This window comes from Lissotriton vulgaris, chromosome 5 (genome assembly GCF_964263255.1).
Source record: "Lissotriton vulgaris chromosome 5, aLisVul1.2, whole genome shotgun sequence".
Lineage (NCBI taxonomy): Eukaryota > Metazoa > Chordata > Amphibia > Caudata > Salamandridae > Lissotriton > Lissotriton vulgaris.
The window spans coordinates 106657008-106677200 of NC_141693.1; the positions used below are offsets into that span (position 1 = coordinate 106657008).

The window sequence follows — 20193 nt, forward strand, 5'->3', positions numbered from 1 at the left end:
TCATCAATTCTATCTTTTCTGGTAATTGGAACAATGAGTCTGATGTTGTTTTTAATATCGATGATGTCAATGATTGTGGTTCAGTTGGTTCTTCTAATAGTATTTCTGAAATCGAGTGGAGGGAAGCTATGGCAAATGATTCCAATCTTCCTTCTTTAACTAGACATTTGCAGTATGGTTGGCCTCAAGAGCGATACTTATCTGGAGATATCCTTTCCTTTTTCAAGGTAAAGGATGAACTTATGTTTGACCAAGGTTTTGTTTTTCGAGGCGATAAAATCATTCCTCCCATTTCCTTGAGAGAAAGATTTATTTCCATGGCCCATGAAGGTCACATGGGCATGTCTGGCACCAAAAGACGCATCCGCGAGTTCTACTGGTGGCCTGGCGTGGACAGAATGGTCGACAAATGGGTTCGCTCATGTTCCCCCTGTGGTAAAGGTGACAAGACTGTTAAACCTTTGTCTGTTGCTAGTTCTCCCATTGAATTTGTTTCTTGTCCCTGGAAGAAATTGGGCATTGACATAATTGGACCTCTTAACTTGTCCCCTCACCAAAATGTGTTTGGCCTGGTCCTTATTGATTATTTTTCCAAGTGGCCAGAGTTAAAAATTGTTGATAAAGTTGGCTCCACTCAAATTGTCCAATTTCTAGGTGAGGTTTTTTGTAGAGAAGGTATCCCTGCCGAGATAGTTTTGGATAATGGTCCGCAATTCATAAGCAAAGAATTTTTGTCATTCATCCAGAGGTGTGGCATCGTGCACAAAAGGGTGTCGAATTATAATCCGCAAGCAAATGGTCAAACGGAACGCTTTAACAGAGTTATCAAAGAGTCAATTCAGCTGGCTGTTAAAAGCAATCTAGACTGGAGAAAAACCTTACGCTCCACCTTACTGTCTTATCGCACTTCACCTAACTCTGTTACAGGTTTTTCACCTTTTGAATTGCTTAGAAGCAGAAAGCCTGGTTCCAAACTCCTGCCTTGGTCGATGAAAGTTAAGATTCCTGCTGATTCTTCTGTGGATCCTGCTTGTGTTAAGGACAGAGTTTTGAAATATCAGGAAAGGATGAAAGCTAATTTTTTGTCTACTAAAAGTTCTGGTCAGAAGGTCAGAGTGGGTGATTTTGTCCGCGTCAAATTTGGCAGAGTTTTTGACAATAAGTGGAATAAGTGGTCAGACCCTTGCAAGGTTATTGAAGTATTTTCAAAGGCTGTGAGAGTTGAGGATGGGAAAATATGGAATTTTAGAAGGATTTCACTATGTAAAGGTTTAGATTCCTCTCATACTGAACTCTGTTCTGCACCATCCTCCTCTAATGATCTTCCCACTACTAAGTCTCCTTGTGATCAAAATGATGCATCCTTTTCTCCTTTGTTTAACACTTTTGGCTGCGAAGGTCAGAGCGTTGATCCTTTTGTTCCTGTGCCTGATAATTGCAATCCGTCTATGTCTGACAATAGCAACCAGATCACTGAACCATCTACTAGACATGTTGACAATCCTGTTAGTGAAAATGTTCCTATACAATCCCCTGTTGTTCCCAATGATGATTCTTTTCTAAGGAAAAGTGTTCGTGTGAAACATACTCCTGTAAAGTTGCATGATTATTTTCTTTAAGTTTTTTTTTTTTCTTCTCTGTTATTTTTTTTTGTTTTTTTTAGGGGGGAAGGTGTGTAGTATTCCATTTCATGCTTTATTCCCCATGTATCTCTGTCCTCCTTTCACTTGTTCCATTTAGAATTGTTTTGGTTCTTTCTGCCCGGGGATTCTTAGGGATCTTTGGTACAGTAATGTTCTACTAGGTTCAGTTACAGCTGTGCATCTGTTCGTGGTGGTTGTGTAAGCTGTCTCCCGAGATTAAACTGGATTCAACTACCTACAAGTCTCTTCCTGATTACTACAATCGGCAGCCCCCCCATCGGCGCCCCCCATGCTCGGAATATCCTGCGTGGCTACCATTAAGTCATCCTCCAAAGAATTCACGTATAACGTGAATAACATTGGCGCCAGTATACAGCCCTGACGGACCCCTCTGGTTGATCTAAAGCTCTCCGTACATTTACCGTCAGTTGTCATTCTAATGCGGACTCTCAGATCTTTATGGAGCTCCGCCAGAAAGTGTACCAAGGAGCTATCGAGACCCATCTTCAGGAGCATTGCCCACAGTCTAGATCTATTAACAAGATCAAAGGCTGTGGACAAATCCATGAAGCCAAGGAATATACTTCCCCCTTTTGCTCTAGTATATTTGGAAATTATAAGGTGGAGATTGAGGCATTGATCCTCTGTACTCCTCCCTGACCTAAATCCATATTGTGCCTCACACAGAATATTATTCCCCTTGGCCCAAGCGGCTATTCTCGCCAGGACAACCTTCCCTAGGATTTTAACCGAGGAGTCCAGCAGAGATATTGGTCTGTAGCATCTTGGGTCTCCTCTCTGCCCTTTTTTAAATATTGGTACTATCGTAGCTAAAGACCAGGTATGAGGGAATCCCACTGCAGCAGAAGCATTAAAAACTTTCGTTAAAATATTGGCCCAGAATAGCGAATTTGCCTTAAACATGTCCGCTGGTACTCCATCGGGACCCGGGGCCTTACGTCCTGCAGTGTCCTCTATTGCCTTGAGTACCTCAATTATATCAAAACTCACAGGCTCCAGGGGGGTATCAGTAATAGGGATTACAAAGGGTTCCAGCTCCCTATTACTATCATAAATTTTTTCGAAATGGCTAAGCCAATCTGCCTCTGATATATTAAGTTCCATTACAGAGTTTTGGTCACCTGAAAGTAGAGGAGTGTTAATAATTGACCAAAACTTTGCGCTGTTTTTTAGGGTGGCTTTGTCCATTAGTTCTCCCCAAGCATTGCTCTTTAATTCGTTTTTACGCAATTTAGTGGCCATAGTAAACTCCTTTCTTAATTGCGTAACTAGGGCTTTGTCCCTTGGGCGAGTATTGAGTGCTTTCTTAAGGCGGTTGTGTCCTTTACTGCAATTGTTATCGAACCAGCCTTTCACAGATTTCTGTTTACCCCCCTGACCTTTAGCTGTGAGGCTTGTAGCCACGAACCGACAAACGCCTTCAAAGGAGGATATAACCTCCTTGCTCCCAGCAAGGGGGTTTGCACACACATTTAGCTCTTCAGCAACAGAAGAGGATAGGTTTAAGAAAAAATCGTCTGGTACAACCTTTTCCCATTTGATTCTTCTCCCCTGATCCTTAACCTTTAGTGGCAATATAGACTGGGGGGTAACAGATGATTTTGACAACAAAGAGCTATTTACTAGCTCCAACCCCACAGGATTATGATCACTCATTGGCATAGCGATTGCATTATATGAAATCACATATTTAAGAAAACCTAATGAAACAAAAATGAAATCAATTATCGAATCACTAGCCCTTCCCGTGTAAGTGGCAACCCGTGTGCTATTATCGTAGAATTCTGGTTCATACAACTCATTATCCCGTAATAAATTTTCAAGCACCAAACCCTTCTGTGTGTGTTCTAAGTGAGGGGGGGAAACACTATCAGGCCCATCTTCATCCGTTAGAGCACAGTATGAACACAAATGTACATTAAAATCGCCCATTAAAATGAATCGACATAAAGTGGTTTGTTTTTCCTTGTACAGGCTTAAAAAATCTGTTAACCATGCAAGATGCACAGTTTCTGGGTGACCGTTCGGTGCATTGTAACAGTTAACAAGAAGCAATTTACAGCCATCATCCAAATTTATCTCTAGGACAAGAAAATTGTGAGAGGCACAGTCTATCAAAGTAATTTTGCCCTTGAAGTTCACCGATACCAGCGTCAAAAGACCTCCTTTATTCCGGCCTGCAGGGGAAGGCAAGGCAGGTACAAAATAAGAAGTAAAACCATCCAGCCAGTAGTCACACTCCATATCCCATGTCTCTTGGATAGCAATAATGTCATGCAGCTTTACAAAGTTCACCCAATTTGGGTCTCCCTTCTTCGACCGTAAGCCAGCAATATTCCAGGATAACAGTCTGACCATATCCCCTTTAACAGTTGTGATCTCAGTTGAACTATTACCATCCACCACGGAAGAAGATACAGGAACCGTGGGAATAGATTCCACTGTGACGTCGTCCACTCTACCCTCTCCGGCACCCCGTCAATCGCAAAGATCGAGACCTGAAAGAGCATCGAATCTGTTATGGGTTGCAAAAGGGGGTCCACAAGGGGGTCCAAAAGTAAAGAGATTATCACTTCCCTGACATAGTCTTTGACTTGCCGATCTAGGCCCCACCGGAGTGAAAGGACTTAGTCTTTGTCTAGGGGAAGAGACTAAAGTGACATGATTATAAAAATACCCTAGCGGGCGCACTTGAATACCATTGCTGTCCTCCGTCAATGATGCTGCCCGTAGGAGAACTGTGGCCACATGTTGTGGGTATTTAAAATTCACTACCACACAATCCCCTCTACATGTTTTCCTCGAGGGACCAATCCAATTTACCCTCCTGGTCGTGATGATTTCTCCGGCAAATTTAGTGGGAAAACCACATTTAGAACTTAGCCAAGCCACCACTTTGTTTTTGAGGGAATCGTGAGATTCCTCGTGTGACTCGGTTGTCGCTGGTTTATGAACCGGGACATTTGCCATCACAACTACATAGGGGGCACAATCCGGGGGTAGATTAATAAAATTGTTGCGTCTACTTTGTATGGCATTCATGTTATGTGAGAGACCTGGCTTCGGATGTGTCACAGCAGTGTCTACTGGCGAAGGACAGGTAGCTGAAGGGGCAATAAGATTGTTGTCCACTCTGTTAACCTGATGAGTTATATGAGGTGGTTTAGAGACTTTTACAGCATTTTTCCCTACAGCCTCAGAGCTCACTGTACTAGTTGGGGGGAGTGGGGGATTAGCCTTAACTAGATTGACCAACCGCTGTTCTAACAGGCCTCCTAATCTTGTTATCTCCGCATTAGCGGTGTCCAGTTTGGCCGCTAGGGAGTTGAGGGAATCCTTAAGTTTTAGGTCAATTGTGGCCTCTATGGTTTTAACTAGCAGACCAAACTGCTCAGGGCTCAAGGTAATACTTGCTTCTTTTTTGCTCTCTAAGTTCGGTGTCACCTTAGGGGAGATGTAACTATCAGGCAAGTGAGTGTCCCCCCTTCTCCTATGGGTGATCCTGCCCCCCTCTTACTTTGCTGCTTTCTGCAGGTTCTAACAGGTCTCACACTTTTATTCTCTTCCGCTACCTCTTCCTCAGAGCCCGAAACTGATTTGTCAAGCGTTATTGTATCGGGCGCCTGATGGATCAAAGCTACTACTGCACTAGCAACATTAGCTCCACCTAGCCCGCAATCAGTGCTATTTTCAATCTCTGGTGGCGCTTCCAACGGAGTTAATCCTACTGAAGAAAGATCATTTTCTAAAGAACCACCTTTGCCCAATGAAGCCCTTCTGTCGTTGTTGATTTTGTTCACCATTTTGACGAGGAAATTGTCCATGGAACCTGCCCCCGGGACCACCTTATCTTTCTTTGTGCCTGACATGACAAAAGTTCGTACGGTGTTTATTTACACCTTTGCCTTTGCCTTGGTGTCACCAGGAAAAATGCAACCAGACTCTCGGGGTATATGCAAGACAGTCCCACAACCTTATCCGGCACAGCTCCAAATAAAAAGAAAAGCACAGTTTACTACTCACAGGGTCTCTGGCCCAGCCAGGCCTCCTCCTGCCTCCGACGGCCCGCCCTCTGCCCGGGCTCAGCCCGGCGCTGCCCGCGCGGGTCCCGCGGGGCGGGAGGCGTGTCCTTCACTTAAGGCGCCGCCTGGCGCGTAGGTGACGTTGCTCCCGCCGCGCCTGCCGCGGTGCTGCTGGGAGTTGCAGTCTCCTGTGGTGGTGCCGGTGGTTGTGCCGTTTCCCTCACGGCTGGAATGCCTGGCAAGAAGCTAGTGGCGGTATCAGGACTGCCGTTTCCCTCACGGCGCGATGTCCAGCCTTGCTGCTTGCCTCCAGGAGCGCTCGCGCGTCCTTCACTTAAGGCGCCGCCTGGCGCGTAGGTGACGTTGCTCCCGCCGCGCCTGCCGCGGTGCTGCTGGGAGTTGCAGTCTCCTGTGGTGGTGCGGTGGTTGTGCCGTTTCCCTCACGGCTGGAATGCCTGGCAGGAAGCTAGTGGCGGTATCAGGACTGCCGTTTCCCTCACGGCGCGATGTCCAGCATCGCTGCTTGCCCCCAGGAGCGCTCGGCGCGTCTTTCACTTAAGGCGCCGCCTGGCGCGTAGGTGACGTTGCTCCCGCCGCGCCTGCCGCGGTGCTGCTGGGAGTTGCAGTCTCCTGTGGTGGTGCCGGTGGTTGTGCCGTTTCCCTCACGGCTGGAATGCCTGGCAGGAAGCTAGTGGCGGTATCAGGACTGCCGTTTCCCTCACGGCGCGATGTCCAGCCTCGCTGCTTGCCCCCAGGAGCGCTCGGCGCGTCCTTCACTTAAGGCGCCGCCTGGCGCGTAGGTGACGTTGCTCCCGCCGCGCCTGCCGCGGTGCTGCTGGGAGTTGCAGTCTCCTGTGGTGGTGCCGGTGGTTGTGCTGTTTCCCTCACGGCTGGAATGCCTGGCAGGAAGCTAGTGGCGGTATCAGGACTGCCGTTTCCCTCACGGCGCGATGTCCAGCCTCGCTGCTTGCCCCAGCCCTGCAAGCCATCGGTTGAACAGCAAGTGCAAACAGCAATGTGGAGAGTGAGCAACGCTGTCTGGTGTCTCTATTCAAAGTAAATCTTCCACACACTACACCCATGTGCAGCCTCACCATTAGTCTTGTGTGCAAGAATTTGACCCAATAAACATAGGGGCATATTATCAAAAACTAGCGATATGTATCGCTAAATGAGCTTAGCGATATTTTTTTTATTGTCGCGCATCGCTGGATTTTATCGCGGCGATAATGTGCTATTAGCAACGTTTATCTCTAAAGCAATAAAATATCCGGCGATAGCGGCGAAATGTGTGAATATCACTGGGAATATTCGCCTTAGCGCAAATGTTTTTTTCGCTACGCCTGCGTTGATAATAGGCGATAGCGATGTTAGCGACTGCTTTCAGTCGCTAACAGGTTGGGTACGCCCACTTTGCATGTCATTAGCCATAAATATCGCTGACATGCAAAGCGGGCCCCAAACCGGTCGCTATCCCCTACAAGCTGTCGATAACTGCTGTTGGCGACAGCTTGCTAATAGGGCGATAAAATTATCGCCGCTTTTCAGCTGAAAACGGCCGCAAAAGCAGCCATAATCTCATATCGCCCGCCTTGCTAATATGCCCCATAGTTTCTACCCATCCCTAAGCAATTCAGCACCTCCTATAAATTGTCCCAGCACATCGAGTCAAAAGCTTGCTCGATGTCCAGCAACTCCAGATCATATTTAGCATCTATCAAGGGTAGAGCATGTAACACATGCAATACCCACTGTATGTTGCACAATGTTTTCTGTGTGGAATAAAGCCATAATGGTGCTTAATCACCAAATCTGGATATACTCCAGCAACCCTGTTGCCAGTACTTTGCTTGTTGATATCACCTGGTAGAGGAGAGTATGTTGTTTGGGTGACAGATGTTTAAAGCGAGGTATAGGGTTGGTTTAAGGGATCGGAAGTGATGTGTAGTCTGATGATTTTTTCCAGGTGTGGAAAACCTGCCTGTGGTTACAGCAGAATTAAAGCTACTACTCAATAGCATGCTGGAAATAACCCCTTGGATATTAATCTCATTGGAAGTAATTCCACTGATAGTTTAATCGCTGCAACTGTCGCAGATTAACAGAGTTCACCGCGTTTTAGGGCACTGTAGGTGCATTCAAGTCCAGCCTGTGACACACGACATGCGCTGTGATTGTGGGCAACTTTATACGTACTCATCCGTGGTCATTGGCAAGGTCTCAGCAAAATATTGTGCAATTATTGGGTAACAGGATGTGCTGCAAGCCGTAGGTAAAGTTTGAATAAATAATCATAAATATTAATGCTTAAGTGTGGCAGAGTGCCATGTTTTAAACAGTTGTGACATGGTATGCACAGTTCGAATAGATCAGGCCATTCACACTCTTTGTACCACCAAGGGCCCAGCTTCTTTCAGATGATGTCAGTGATTGGCTCTCCTACTCCTGACTGGTCATGCCTTTCTGATACTATAATGCACACTTTGTTCTTCAAGCTTATAGCAAATGTGATGCCAAGCAAGGATGCTTCTTGCATTAAAGTATCGCATACATCTGCAGGCTGGTGAGAGGATTACAGAGAAGTGTGTTATTGATCCATCTAAGGGGTGCAGGATCAGTGCAGCCCAAAGAATGCTGGACTTGGATTTGCCAATTGCTTGGTTCAAATCCAAGTGGCTCTGCAGCTGCTGCTGAGGAAAGCCTTCTTAATCCCAGTACAGCTTGTTAGCTTACTGCTGGCTTTACCTTCCCCAGGCCGGAGCCCATTAGCAGCAAAGGATACTTGGTGTTAACTTTCCTCTGGATGTGGAGCTGGCTTAGTGAAGAGTAAAACTAAACGCTGCAGGCTGCACGGTTTTGGTCGCAGTTTTGAGCTGGTTTCGATCACTCTTGTCCAGTCTGCTGTCCAAGCCTGTGGAGTCCGGTCACGGTACCAGAGCAGGGGTCCTTAACCTTTCCAGTTCAGTGGATCCCCACCTCAACATTCCTGGGGTCCAGGGACCTCCAATGGTTCATTATTGGAATTCAAGGGACCTCAGTCTAAGCAATTTCGATGATTTTAACTGCAAAACAATACACAAAAATACAAGTAAAAGGCATTCATCCAACAAAAACACAAATGATGAAATATTTTCTTTAATTTACAAACAAATATTTTAAAAAATAAAACATTTTAATTGAAATAATAAGGTAGGAGCTTCTCTAAATACAATCGAGGCCACCCATAGTCCAAATTATATTCTGTTTGATGCACTTGCACTGAGCCATGAATCGACCTGAGGATACTGACTTTATTTTTAGCCTCCAATTTGAAATCCCTTCACATCAACAGAACGTTTTACATTTTTCAATTTACATTTTGCTTCTTTATTTATATACACTTTATTAATCTGTTAACATAGTTGATGTATTTAAGCAGTCACCTACCTCTTGAGTAGATGTGGCAGACCCCCAGGGGCCCCTGGACCAGAGGGTTAGAATCACTGCCCCAGAGAGAGGTTTTCAAATCCACCTGGACAAAGACAACCTGAAGAGGAGCCTACATCTTGTGGTCCAATCACAGCGTACTTGTTTACTCTCCAGGTCTTGTACATATCATCAAAACCACAACATACAACTTCCCAGGGAAGTAAAGTGCCATTGTTATGGGAGCATGAATGGGATTTTAATGAAGGGGGTGGGGTGTTAGACCTTCTCCCAGGGCAGGGGTATAACGTCCTGTGCTCCTCGTATGTAATTATCCACCTCTAACTCTCAGTTGTCTTGCAACCCTATCTCAGAGAGAGCCTTCATTATAGGCACAGTGCGCATTACTATTGTACTGCAAGACCCCGTCACGTTCAATAGGGAAAAACACACAGGGGTCTTATTCACAGCAGCATTTTGGAGTACGTAAATAAGTAATCCTGTAGTACTCTTTTACTTGTGAATTGGCCATAAAACATTTCAAATTGGATTAAAATGGGAATTATAAGGGAATAGTCACACACAATTAGTACAAATAGAAAGGACTGTGGGGCATATTATCAACAAATAGGGATATTTATCGCTAAGTAGGCTTAACGGCAATTTTTTTATCGCAGCGCATCACCCGATTTTATCGCTGAGATAACGTGCTATTATCAACGTTTATCTCAAAAGTGATAAAATTCCCGGCGATAGCAGCAAAATCCGTGAGTATCGCTGAGAATACAGCGATATTCACGCATTATCCCTAACAGGGTCTTAGCCATTATATCCACCTCCGATTGGATATAATGGCTAAGAACTGGTATGAGCAGGCATTAGTTTTTGGAGATATTTGCGCTTAGCGTGAATATTTCCATTGTTACGCCTGTGTTGGTAATAGGCGATAGCGATGTTAGCGACTGCTTTCAGTCGCTAACAGGTTGGGTACGCCCACTTTGCATGCCATTAGCGATAAATATCGCTGACATGCAAAGCGGGCCCCAAACCGCTCGCTATCACCTACAAACTGTTGCTAACTGCTGTTAGCGACAGCTTGCTAATAGAGCGATAGGTTTAGCGGCCGTTTATGGCCGCTAAGCAGCGATAATTCTATCGCCCCCCCCTTGATAATATGCCCCTGTGCCCTCTTTGCACTTTTACTGATAGGGGCATTTACGGCTGATTAAAAAAGTCATGTAAGAGTACGTAAAAGAGTACTCCTGTGAAACTACTCCCTGTACTCGGAAACGCTTTTGTGAATCCGCCCAGCGTCAATCAGGGAGCAGTAACGATGGGCAGGGTAATACAGATATCTGCAAGGATGTAATTTCTGCAGCTTTTAATTATGCAGGAATTAATGTCCGAAAAATGGACACAGAAGACATGCACCGCAAGACTTTGCTGTAGGAACATTCTGTAATAGATTTCCAGTAATTAAGAGTTCACAGATTTTGGTCCTTGGAGTCGCCCATAATCACTGATTTGAGATATTTATTTATACAATAAGTAAAATGGCTGTATCAGAAATTTAGCACATATTTTTTTGTAAACAAGTTTTTTATGCCAGTGACGCCTCCGTATGTAAATATAGACACAAAGTGATTCGTTTTTTAAAGTATATATTTACCAATGAAATTACAGCCTGTAACGTATCGCGATAGAGTCAGGCATGTCAATTTCTGAGTAGCATTCATTACAAATGTAGAGAAACCCAAAAATGTTATTAAGACAAAATTATATAATGGTTTATCAAGTAATACACTCCTTGGGTTTTAAAAGTATTTACAAATCGGTTTACCTGTCATTTATGTATTTATTGTGTATCTCTGGCACCGCACACTCAGTCACAGGTTCCATATGTTGAAAGGAGAATAAGAAAGAGGTAGGGAAAGAGGCAGATACACAGGAACTTTTAAATGTACAGAGGAAAGTGAAAGCAAAACAGTGAGCAACACGTGTGTTCAGGTTCTGTCTCTGCCTTGTGACATCACAGCTGGCCAGAAGAGGGTGGTATACTCTGGGCTTTAAGTGGGCCGGGTCGGGGCAATGGCGGGCAGGTCTGAGCACTGGCAGTTTTTTAAAAGGTGCCTCGAAACGGGTCTCTATCGAGCTCTGTTTTGCGCCCTGTCACAGACGGTCCGTTTTTTCCCCCGGACTGCAGTGACAGCAGGCACATCCATGTGCCCTGCTCGCACTGCTCCCTGGTGGAGAAGTTATGTCATGACGTCATGCCAGATGAGCATTGTAGGGGAAGGGCAATCCTTTAAAGAGTGTCATTTTTTCTCTCTGGATTTCCTTCAGGAGCAGCAACATCGTAGTGGTATCACCAGGGCTTTAAGTGGAAGCTTTTTCAATATTATATACAAGCCATAGTTGCTGCTTATTTATCTTATGCCATAAACAACCATTGACAAAGCCAATAGTCCTGACTTGTTGTAGGTCTGATGTTACTTCTTGTATCATATATCTGGATGCATTAACAGAAACAGCGAGATACAAGTCAAGTGGCACACTATGCTAAGCACAGATTCTTAGTTTACGTGTTTTTAAGCCACACCCTTAATTGCATTGGACACAATGATGAAAAAAACCTTCAATATTGAGGTAAGGAGACAGGATGCGTTGGGTAATGGAATTAAGCTGCATGAAGTGGAATCAAGCCTATGCAACCTTGGTATTTGGCAACTGCAGCACTCAGCAGAGTAGGTAGCAGGCTCAAAAGAAAAACCCTGCGCCCTTAAAATTCAATTTTAAATATTAATTAGGCACAGGTCATGATTGCCACTGAAGTGGTAGGTGATCTGGGCTGCCTGTCACATGCCAGCTCAGAGCTGTCGTGGCAGACTCTGCAGGGTCTCACCCATTGATTGGCATGGGATAGACAGGCTGAAAAGTTGGGGCTTTCCCCATGGCCCTTGGCTGTCCAGATCATGACTTGCATGTGCTACACAGTTACACAGTTATGATGACCGACAGACACATGTCTATATTAAATGGATGTATGACGTTACAACGCATGCTTTTACCACGCATGCTGTTACAACGCAAGTATTACAACGCAAACCTTTACAACGCATTACACTTGGGGGTGCTGGATAGTGCATAGTTTAATTTACTATTCCAACTCCAGTCCCTGTGGACACTAGGGAAGGTGTTGGATAGTAAATTAAAACTATTCCCTATCCTAGAGCGCCCCCTAGTGTAATGCGTTGTGAAGGTTTTCGTTGTAATACTTGCGTTGTAACAGCACTGCGTGGTAAAAGTTTTGTTGTAAAGGATGTTTCCCATATTAAATTATTAAATTGCCCCGGGGATAGCATTGAGCATTAAGGAACCTCGCAAGTGATTTCCGAGGCTTTTGAATAAAAGGGTAAGCCTTCGATAGTGTAAAAAATATCAAGAATAAGTATGTTGTTTATTTTTACCAACATTATTGTTTATAATGTTCTTTACTATCATATCGAGGTATATGAGATCATTTTAATGTTTTTTTTATTTTGTTCATATTTTTGTTAGAGATTTATTCCAATATTGTTTTACAATATACTAAGTTTTATCCATGTTATTTTGTCGGGTTGCAGTATTTATTGGCAATCGGGTGGGTAGTACTTTATTAAAAAGCTGTAATTACGGTTACATTTATAGTACTTTTTCCATATACAATGGGTTTGAGTTTATTTGAATTTGCTCAGTTACATAAAACCATTACAATACAGTTCAACAAACAGTAAAATACATAAATGCCCAACTATTTAGAAGAATGTGACAAATTGCAACAAATGCTTGCAGTGACAATTAGAAGATTTAGAGAATATCAATAGATCTACGTCTCAGCTGATGTGCAAAGACACCGAAAAGTGCTGTCTAGGTTTTAACGCGTTGACCCTTAATCACAGTAAAACACCGAGGATCATAAAAGACCCTGGCGCCCTCTGTGGAGAAAGAACTGGGATGCAAAGGGTTTGAGAAGATGTGGCATCTTACTCAAGTTTGCTAAAAAGCAAACTGGTTATAATATAAGCTGTGCGCGCATTAAAAATTAGTTGTGATAAAACCTGCGTCAATGCAAAAGGTGCAAGCAGTACACTGAAGTGAGACCCAGGTGGATTTGGACCATTTTGACCGCCTTTCCCATAGTAAGAAAGCATTAAAAGGGCAGAGCGAGTCACCAGTGTGCCCAGAGATCAATAAAGTGCAGAGAAATAGATAAAGTGCAGGCTGGAGAAGTTCAAGAGGGCCGGTGCGCAGCCCCAGGCCCTCACACACAGCAAAGAAGGAGTTAGAAAGCAAACCCCCACAGAGCAGCAGATCGAAAAAGTGCAGACACGGCAAGTTCTAGGGTGCCAAAAGAGAACATGCTGTGTGAATCGATAAGGCTGTCGGGCCATCAGCCACTAGTGAGGCCTGTTTAATTGGCTTGTTTTGTGTCTGAAGAAGTACTGTCATCATAGGTAGACCAGGAGCCAGAGATGTGGTTAAGTAGATTTAATGGTACAAGTAAGTTGGTACAGGGTGCCCCACCGGGAACAGCATCCTGCTGCTCGGCCAATGTGCTTTGCCTCGCACGTCAAGGTTGCGTTGGCAATATAAGCATAGGATATAACATATTCTATGACATCACACTCATGCAGGCTGAGCAGCCAGGACTAGGAATCATAGGATATAACAGCTTGTACCTCTGGGAAGCTGCATGCTTTTTCTAGCTAAGTTAGCAGGACAGGACAGGACAGGACTCGGAACTCGAACCAGCCCTGAAAAAATGTACTAGGACCTGCCCCTAGAGAAGCACTGCCTGGCCCCGGGAGGATGGACAGGTTTGCTTGCCGCTTTGGTCAATGGGAGGCGATATAGCAGCACTGCTTCAAAACTGCACCCATCACTGCAAACACCTACCAGCCTCCCAGGGAAACACCTGATGCCCGGTATGGCTAGTCCAGCCCTGTACATCCACCTGAAGGCGAGAACAGGCCAGCCAGGTGCCCTCCTGGGTGCTGATGTAAGCCATTTTCCACAAACGGTCCATGCAACTGTTTCTAAAATTAGTACTTACAGTTCAGACATGGCCATATGCAAATCAGCCTTGACCCTGTGCCTCATGGGAACAGTCCAGCCCGAACTGCCAAGCCATGTCTTTCCTTGACCGGAATCAAGCATCCTAGGACCGGTTTCTGGCTATCAGCCGCCTTCACAGCAGAGCCCACACGCAGTCGTGGCTCACCGCCTAACTCTGACCCTGTGACGTCATCCGAGACTGCCGTCCTCGAGCCTCCGTGCACCGTCTCCTGAGGTGGGTGTGCCTTTTCCATCCAATCTATAAGATTGTAAGCGGGCACAAAGCCCCTGCCTACTTTGCTGTCTGGCTGTAGTTGCTGCCTGCTCCGCCCTGTCTGCAGCACTCAGGGGCCCCGCCCAGCTCTGAACCCAAGGCTACTGGAGCTGCCCCAGGTCTAGGCCAGCTGGCAGATTCCTTGGTGTGGAGTCTGCCTCAACTGCCACAATCAACCAAATTAAATCACAAAAGCAAGGTGGAGGAGTGTGGCTCAATGGTTTGAGCGTCAGACCCTGATGCAGAGTTCTGGCCCGGGACCAGGGTTCAAATCCCGCCTCGGCGGGTCTTGGGCTCAATTTCCTCGGACCTGATAATTCTCGCCTCGGTGCCTATTCTAATCCTGGGTCCCATGCTGCAACTCTGGGCAATAGCTTGCTTAACCTCCACACCGGCCCCAACAGCACTAGGATGCCTGGCTTCACCCTGGGGGTGCCCAGGAGTGGACACTTCACAGGGAAAGCCAGGAAGGGTTCCACAGTGGTATGAGTAATAGCGCCAGGAAACCGCTTGGTGACAGTGCGCTCTACAAATACCTTGACATTTTACAACATAAAACAACATAAATGAATGAATATATGAACAAATTGAGAACACAATTAGCAAATAGCAAAACAAATAGATCAAAAGAGATCCCTCCCACAGCACCCTCAATACCTTAAGTGAGGACCCAAGGACAGTTGTCGTAGTATACATAGCCGTGCAGCCCACACTCAGTGTGAAACCCCTACAGCACACTACTGCAAGCCACTCCACATAGCGCCTACCCTTGGGCAGGAGGCTGCACCCCCAAACAGCATGTAGTGGCAGTACTTGTGCCACCAGGACCTCAATACGCAACTGCAGTGCCCTACTGCTGGCTGCTCTCATAGCAAAATGGCTTCAATTCTAGTGATAGAACCATTCATCATCGATGGTGCACTGTCCGCTCTCACACCCAAACGGAGAGACTGGGTAGAATGACTACAGATAAATTTCGAGTGTGCAAAGATGGCGACAGAGCGGCACACAGCCCTCCTGTTGCATCTAGGTGGCAAAGACATCCACAAAATATTCAAGACCCTGATCGAAGCGACTCCTAAGTCTCACGCCACACTACTCAGAGCCAGGCCCGGACTGGCTATAGCGGGCACCGGGCGTTTCCCCGGTAGGCCGCTAGGGTGGTGGCCGGTTTTGGGCCCCTGGGGGGCCATTTTTGTTACCGGGGTCGGCAATATCGGCCCCTGGTAACAAAATCTTCCAAAACCGGCCCTCGCAAACTGCTTGGCTGCACTCCCCCTCACCCCTGGGTGGAGGGCAGCTGAGCCGTTTGCCAGGTCCGGTTTCTGTACCCAGTCCGGCCCTGCTGAGAGCCCTCAATGCTCACATCGAGCCAATGACAACCTGCGACAATGAGCGGTTCGTGTTCTGCCAAGCCCGCCAAGAACCAGGTGAATCAATAGACACCTTTCAGTGCCGACTTAAAGAACTAGCAAGCACTTGCGGTTTTCATGATGCACAAGAAGAGATCAGAGGGCAAATATTACAGGGCTATTCCTCCACGAAAGTGAGAGAAATGGTACTTCAAGTGTCTGGCAAGTCACTGCTAGGCATTCCGACACTTGGGCGATCACAAGAACCATCCAAAGCCAGGGCGTCCTACATGGAGGCTGTCCTCCATAGAACCAAGAGGAACCAGTCAATGTTATCCAACTGCGCAGCAGCTCTACCGACCAAAAATGTCCACCGGAGAAATGAAAAGAATGCGGAAACTGTGACGGGACGCCCCACAGGTTTGTAGACTGTGTGGTCGTGGCTGAGGGAGTCAGTCGCAACCCAGTCCAATAACCACAAGCTGCTTCAGCGTAATTATTTACTATTAAAAAATTATCAAATACGGCCCGACGCCAAAAAAACAGCAACATCACAGGAAATATGCAAATGATTAGCATGAAAAGCATGCTCTCACTCTGTCTTAGCCTTCAGCTTGGCACACTTGCAAAACCAGGAACTCTCAAGGTGAAGACTAAAGCACTTGAAGAGCTGAAAGCATTAGCTAAAATTATTTAACCGCATGCGCGCTAGCGGGTTTTCCCACTGCACGCGGAAGATTCGAAAATCGCGCGTTACGTGACAAAGCCAGCTCGTCCTGCGCGGAGCGCAGGTAACGCCCACGACGAGCTGGCTTTGTCACCAGCATCGAAGGGGTTAAAAGAGGAAAGGCCTATGATAAAGTATGTCAAGCAACTTCTTGGAGGGTGACTGCTATTTCTGCCTCTTTGAGGTCCTCTTTGTTTCATCTTAATAAATTGGGTTACAGAAGTACTTTGTTTGTATTTTTTGTTGGTTTCTATAAAAGCGTATATGCATATGTACCCGAATAAGGATTTTTAGAAAAGGTAAAATTGAATACAGTAAAATAATAATGTAACATTTTTATCTAAATTAATATTAAGTAATATTAGAAGTGTATAACAATTATAAATACGTTTTATAGGATTTTTGTTAGCTAATTAAAAATGTCCCCGATAAATATTCAAAGTTCCACAAATATTTGTGTTTGGAATAATGAGATTAAACCTGCTGCAGCACCGCAAAAATGTATACGCTTTCTTCAGCGTTGGTGGGATTAAAGTTAAAATATTAAATATGACCGCCCAAATGTATGCACATTCCTCAAGTGTATATTGGTCTTGATTTGGAATAGTTAATCTGACTCTCTCCCCCATCCAAAAATATATGGACTTTACACAAGACATGTCGGGCTCATACATAACATCTTATTCTTTTTCAACAAATCTGTAAAACAATTGCAACTTATAGTTTCATTTAGAATTTCGAAATTTTATTTAGGAAACTTCTTATTTTTTACACCAGAGGAAAGTGCTGCAAAACTTATGGATGCCTGTCCATGATACATTTTATCATAGATGATGTTGTTTGTGATAGCAAACAGTTTTCACAATATGCACGTTTTCACACTGCTGGTGCACCTAAAATTACTATATGGTTTGCTTTTGATGCTCCTCTTTACATAAGAATTCAGTGGATTAGTAATCATGTATTATAAGTCTTAAAGGATCCCCCAGTCTTAAATATTGAAGGTATTGCAAGCCACTTTGTAGTTCCATGAACTCACAAAGTCCTTCAGCCTGCGGCATCTTGATTACATATGGTCATGGATCTCATTGGTCACTTCCAGTATACTCATTATTTAAAGTTGGGGGAAACTTATTTTTCCTTTTCTTTACCAAGCCCAATAGGACAAGCCTCCTTCTTAGTTTCTTCTTGAAGGGAGAAGGGATTATACCCAACAGTACTTTGTAGCAGGATCTGCCAACTAGTTGCCCTATTCAGGTTGTCTAGTACCGCCCCCCAGTATGGAGTCAGGACAGGTTGGGGGTAGCTTATCCTATCTATATAACAGATCTATATTTATATGGACCACATAAGTCCATGATTGCTTGGCAAACCACCTCAAAATAAATTATGTTTCAGCATTGACAGGATAAGCCTCACATAACAGCCTACTAAAGGGGTCATTTTGCCTAATATTGGCTTGTGTGGCCCGTCCAAACGATTAAAATGTGCCTTCTAAGTTGGTGATCATCTTTCCCCTGAAGCGTCCCTCTATGTAGCAAGATCCTCTGCGGGGAATCTGTTAAGCCCGCCATGCCATGGCAGCATGGTGCATCCATTGCCACTTATTGCAGTTCCAATGGCGGTCTACAAACCGGGTTTTCTCCTGCTGCAGTGTGGGGGGCATTTGTGAACCGTAGTTGGCCTGCATGGCCAGGACCAAACAAATGCTTCTAGGAATGGTGTAGGATCTGTCAGACAACGTCCCCACTGGTGGACCCAATGGCAGGCACGGCCTGTGCAGGGCGTTATACAGGGCGGTGACGTCAGGCGGGGGAGGGTTGGTTGGGGGGTTGTAAAATGCGGGATATGGATCATTACAGGTTAGTACAAAAAAATGTTTAAACTAATTTCGTTCCCCGCGCTGCATCACATTTGGCGATACTGTGTGGGCAACGAAATTCGTTTTCTTTTTTTTCGGTACTTACCTGTAATGGTCCATATCCGCATTTTACAAGCCCACCCACCCTGACCCTCCCCTGCCTGATGTCACCGTCCGGTATAACGCCCGGCACGGGCCGTGCATCCCCAATGGCGAATACAGTGTTGGGAAAATTGCATTACTCCGTACTCTAGGGAAACTAAGAAGAGGATGGACAATGATAACACTGTTAATTTAAAAATTTCTTGTGAAGTGAAAGGGGCTTGAATCATTGACTGAGATATCCATCTTGCTCTATCTCTCTCTGCATCCTTCTCCAGGTACAGTGGCAATGGATTTGCAGAACACAGAGTGCCGACCCGTAAGCAGCAGCAAACTTACCTTGCCAGCGGAGAATGGCTCAGGTAGCCGAAGGCCGAGCATTGCACCTGTTCTGGAAATAGCAGACAGTACCACTGTTCTGCCGTGCGACCTCTTGAGTGACCAATCAGAAGATGAGATGACCCCATCAGACGATGAAGGCATTCACGTTCTAGAGTAAGTCAACTTTAAGTCATGGGACCCAGAATTGACACTTGCTCTTCTGTGACCACCAACCATATTAAAATACATAAAAACCTATCTCTTAGAATAGAGAAAACGCACATATGCTTTTGCATGTGATTTTTATGGTCATGTATTTTGTAATGTAGCTTTAAGTATCCAGCAGTTCACCTTCTTAAGTTCCCAGCAAGTGTCATCTCTTGTATATTCCTCAGTGTAGGCTGTGCTTGAGGATGAACTTCAAGTGGTGACATTCACCTGATGGTTCTCAGGCTGTACCTCATTGTAGCTTGCTTACAGGTAAGTGTCACTATATGTAGAACATGCAATATACAGAGGAAATCACCACTATTTTAAAAACAGATGTCAAACTGTGGTCAACCATGTAGCGAAACGTGGCTTGCTAATGAATCTCCGAGCCGGAAATTCAAATGTGAATAAACCATTTGAGATGTATATTCTTTCCCTGTGTATGTTTCCTCATTTTCATTTTGTTGTGATTGGAGTTGCCTGTTTTTTCTTTTTTTCGCATGTTCTTATCCCTTGGTTTTTGTTTATTCCGTGTGGAGGAAAGACCCTTAACACAGTTATGAGTTCCATGGTTAAGTTAGCTTCTATTGCTTGGAAATCATCAGACAAGCAACAGCAAGAAGACAGATGACAAAAATAGAAACACTAGAATGAGCACACATTTGATGTTGTCATGTATATATCCCCGTGTTTCCTTATTTTTGAAGGTAGACTTGGGTTTAGTGAACCTAAGGTGCTCATGTTTCCTTTGGCTCCTGTGTATATTGCCTCGTGTGTGTTGGGTGGTGATGGGTGCAGTTGAACTGAGCCGATTTCATAGACTTTACACATATATGTAAATTTATATAGGACGATCCTAGTTAAATAGAAGTCAAATAGTGTACAGGGGTGGTGGGAGTTGAAGTTAGAACGGGTTTGGGAGATGCACAAGAAACCTGAAAGATGCAATAAAGAGGAGGTTTTAAAGAGAAACATGAACCGGGGTGGCGGGCACAGGAAGACGCACATTGAAGGACAAGGAAGAGAGACAGTATGGGGCTGAGAGATACAGGCAAGGGGATTAGCAGGTTGCCAGAGATTGAGCAAGGACATGAGTCTAACAACAAGCAACCCTGGGAGGTTCTCAGCCTGGTGTAGGAGACAGAAAGTGGGACATGGTCA

General features: G+C 45.1%; 1 protein-coding gene across 1 annotated transcript in view; it reads left to right on the forward strand.

Annotated features, from left to right (window-relative positions):
- KCNT1 (potassium sodium-activated channel subfamily T member 1) overlaps nt 1-20193 on the forward strand; it is a 1005890-nt gene that overhangs the window by 834973 nt on the left and 150724 nt on the right. Inside the window, exon 18 of the mRNA XM_086920997.1 lies at nt 18780-18996. Within this exon, the coding sequence (XP_086777123.1) occupies nt 18780-18996 (217 nt within the window). The remainder of the gene's footprint in view (nt 1-18779; nt 18997-20193) is intronic.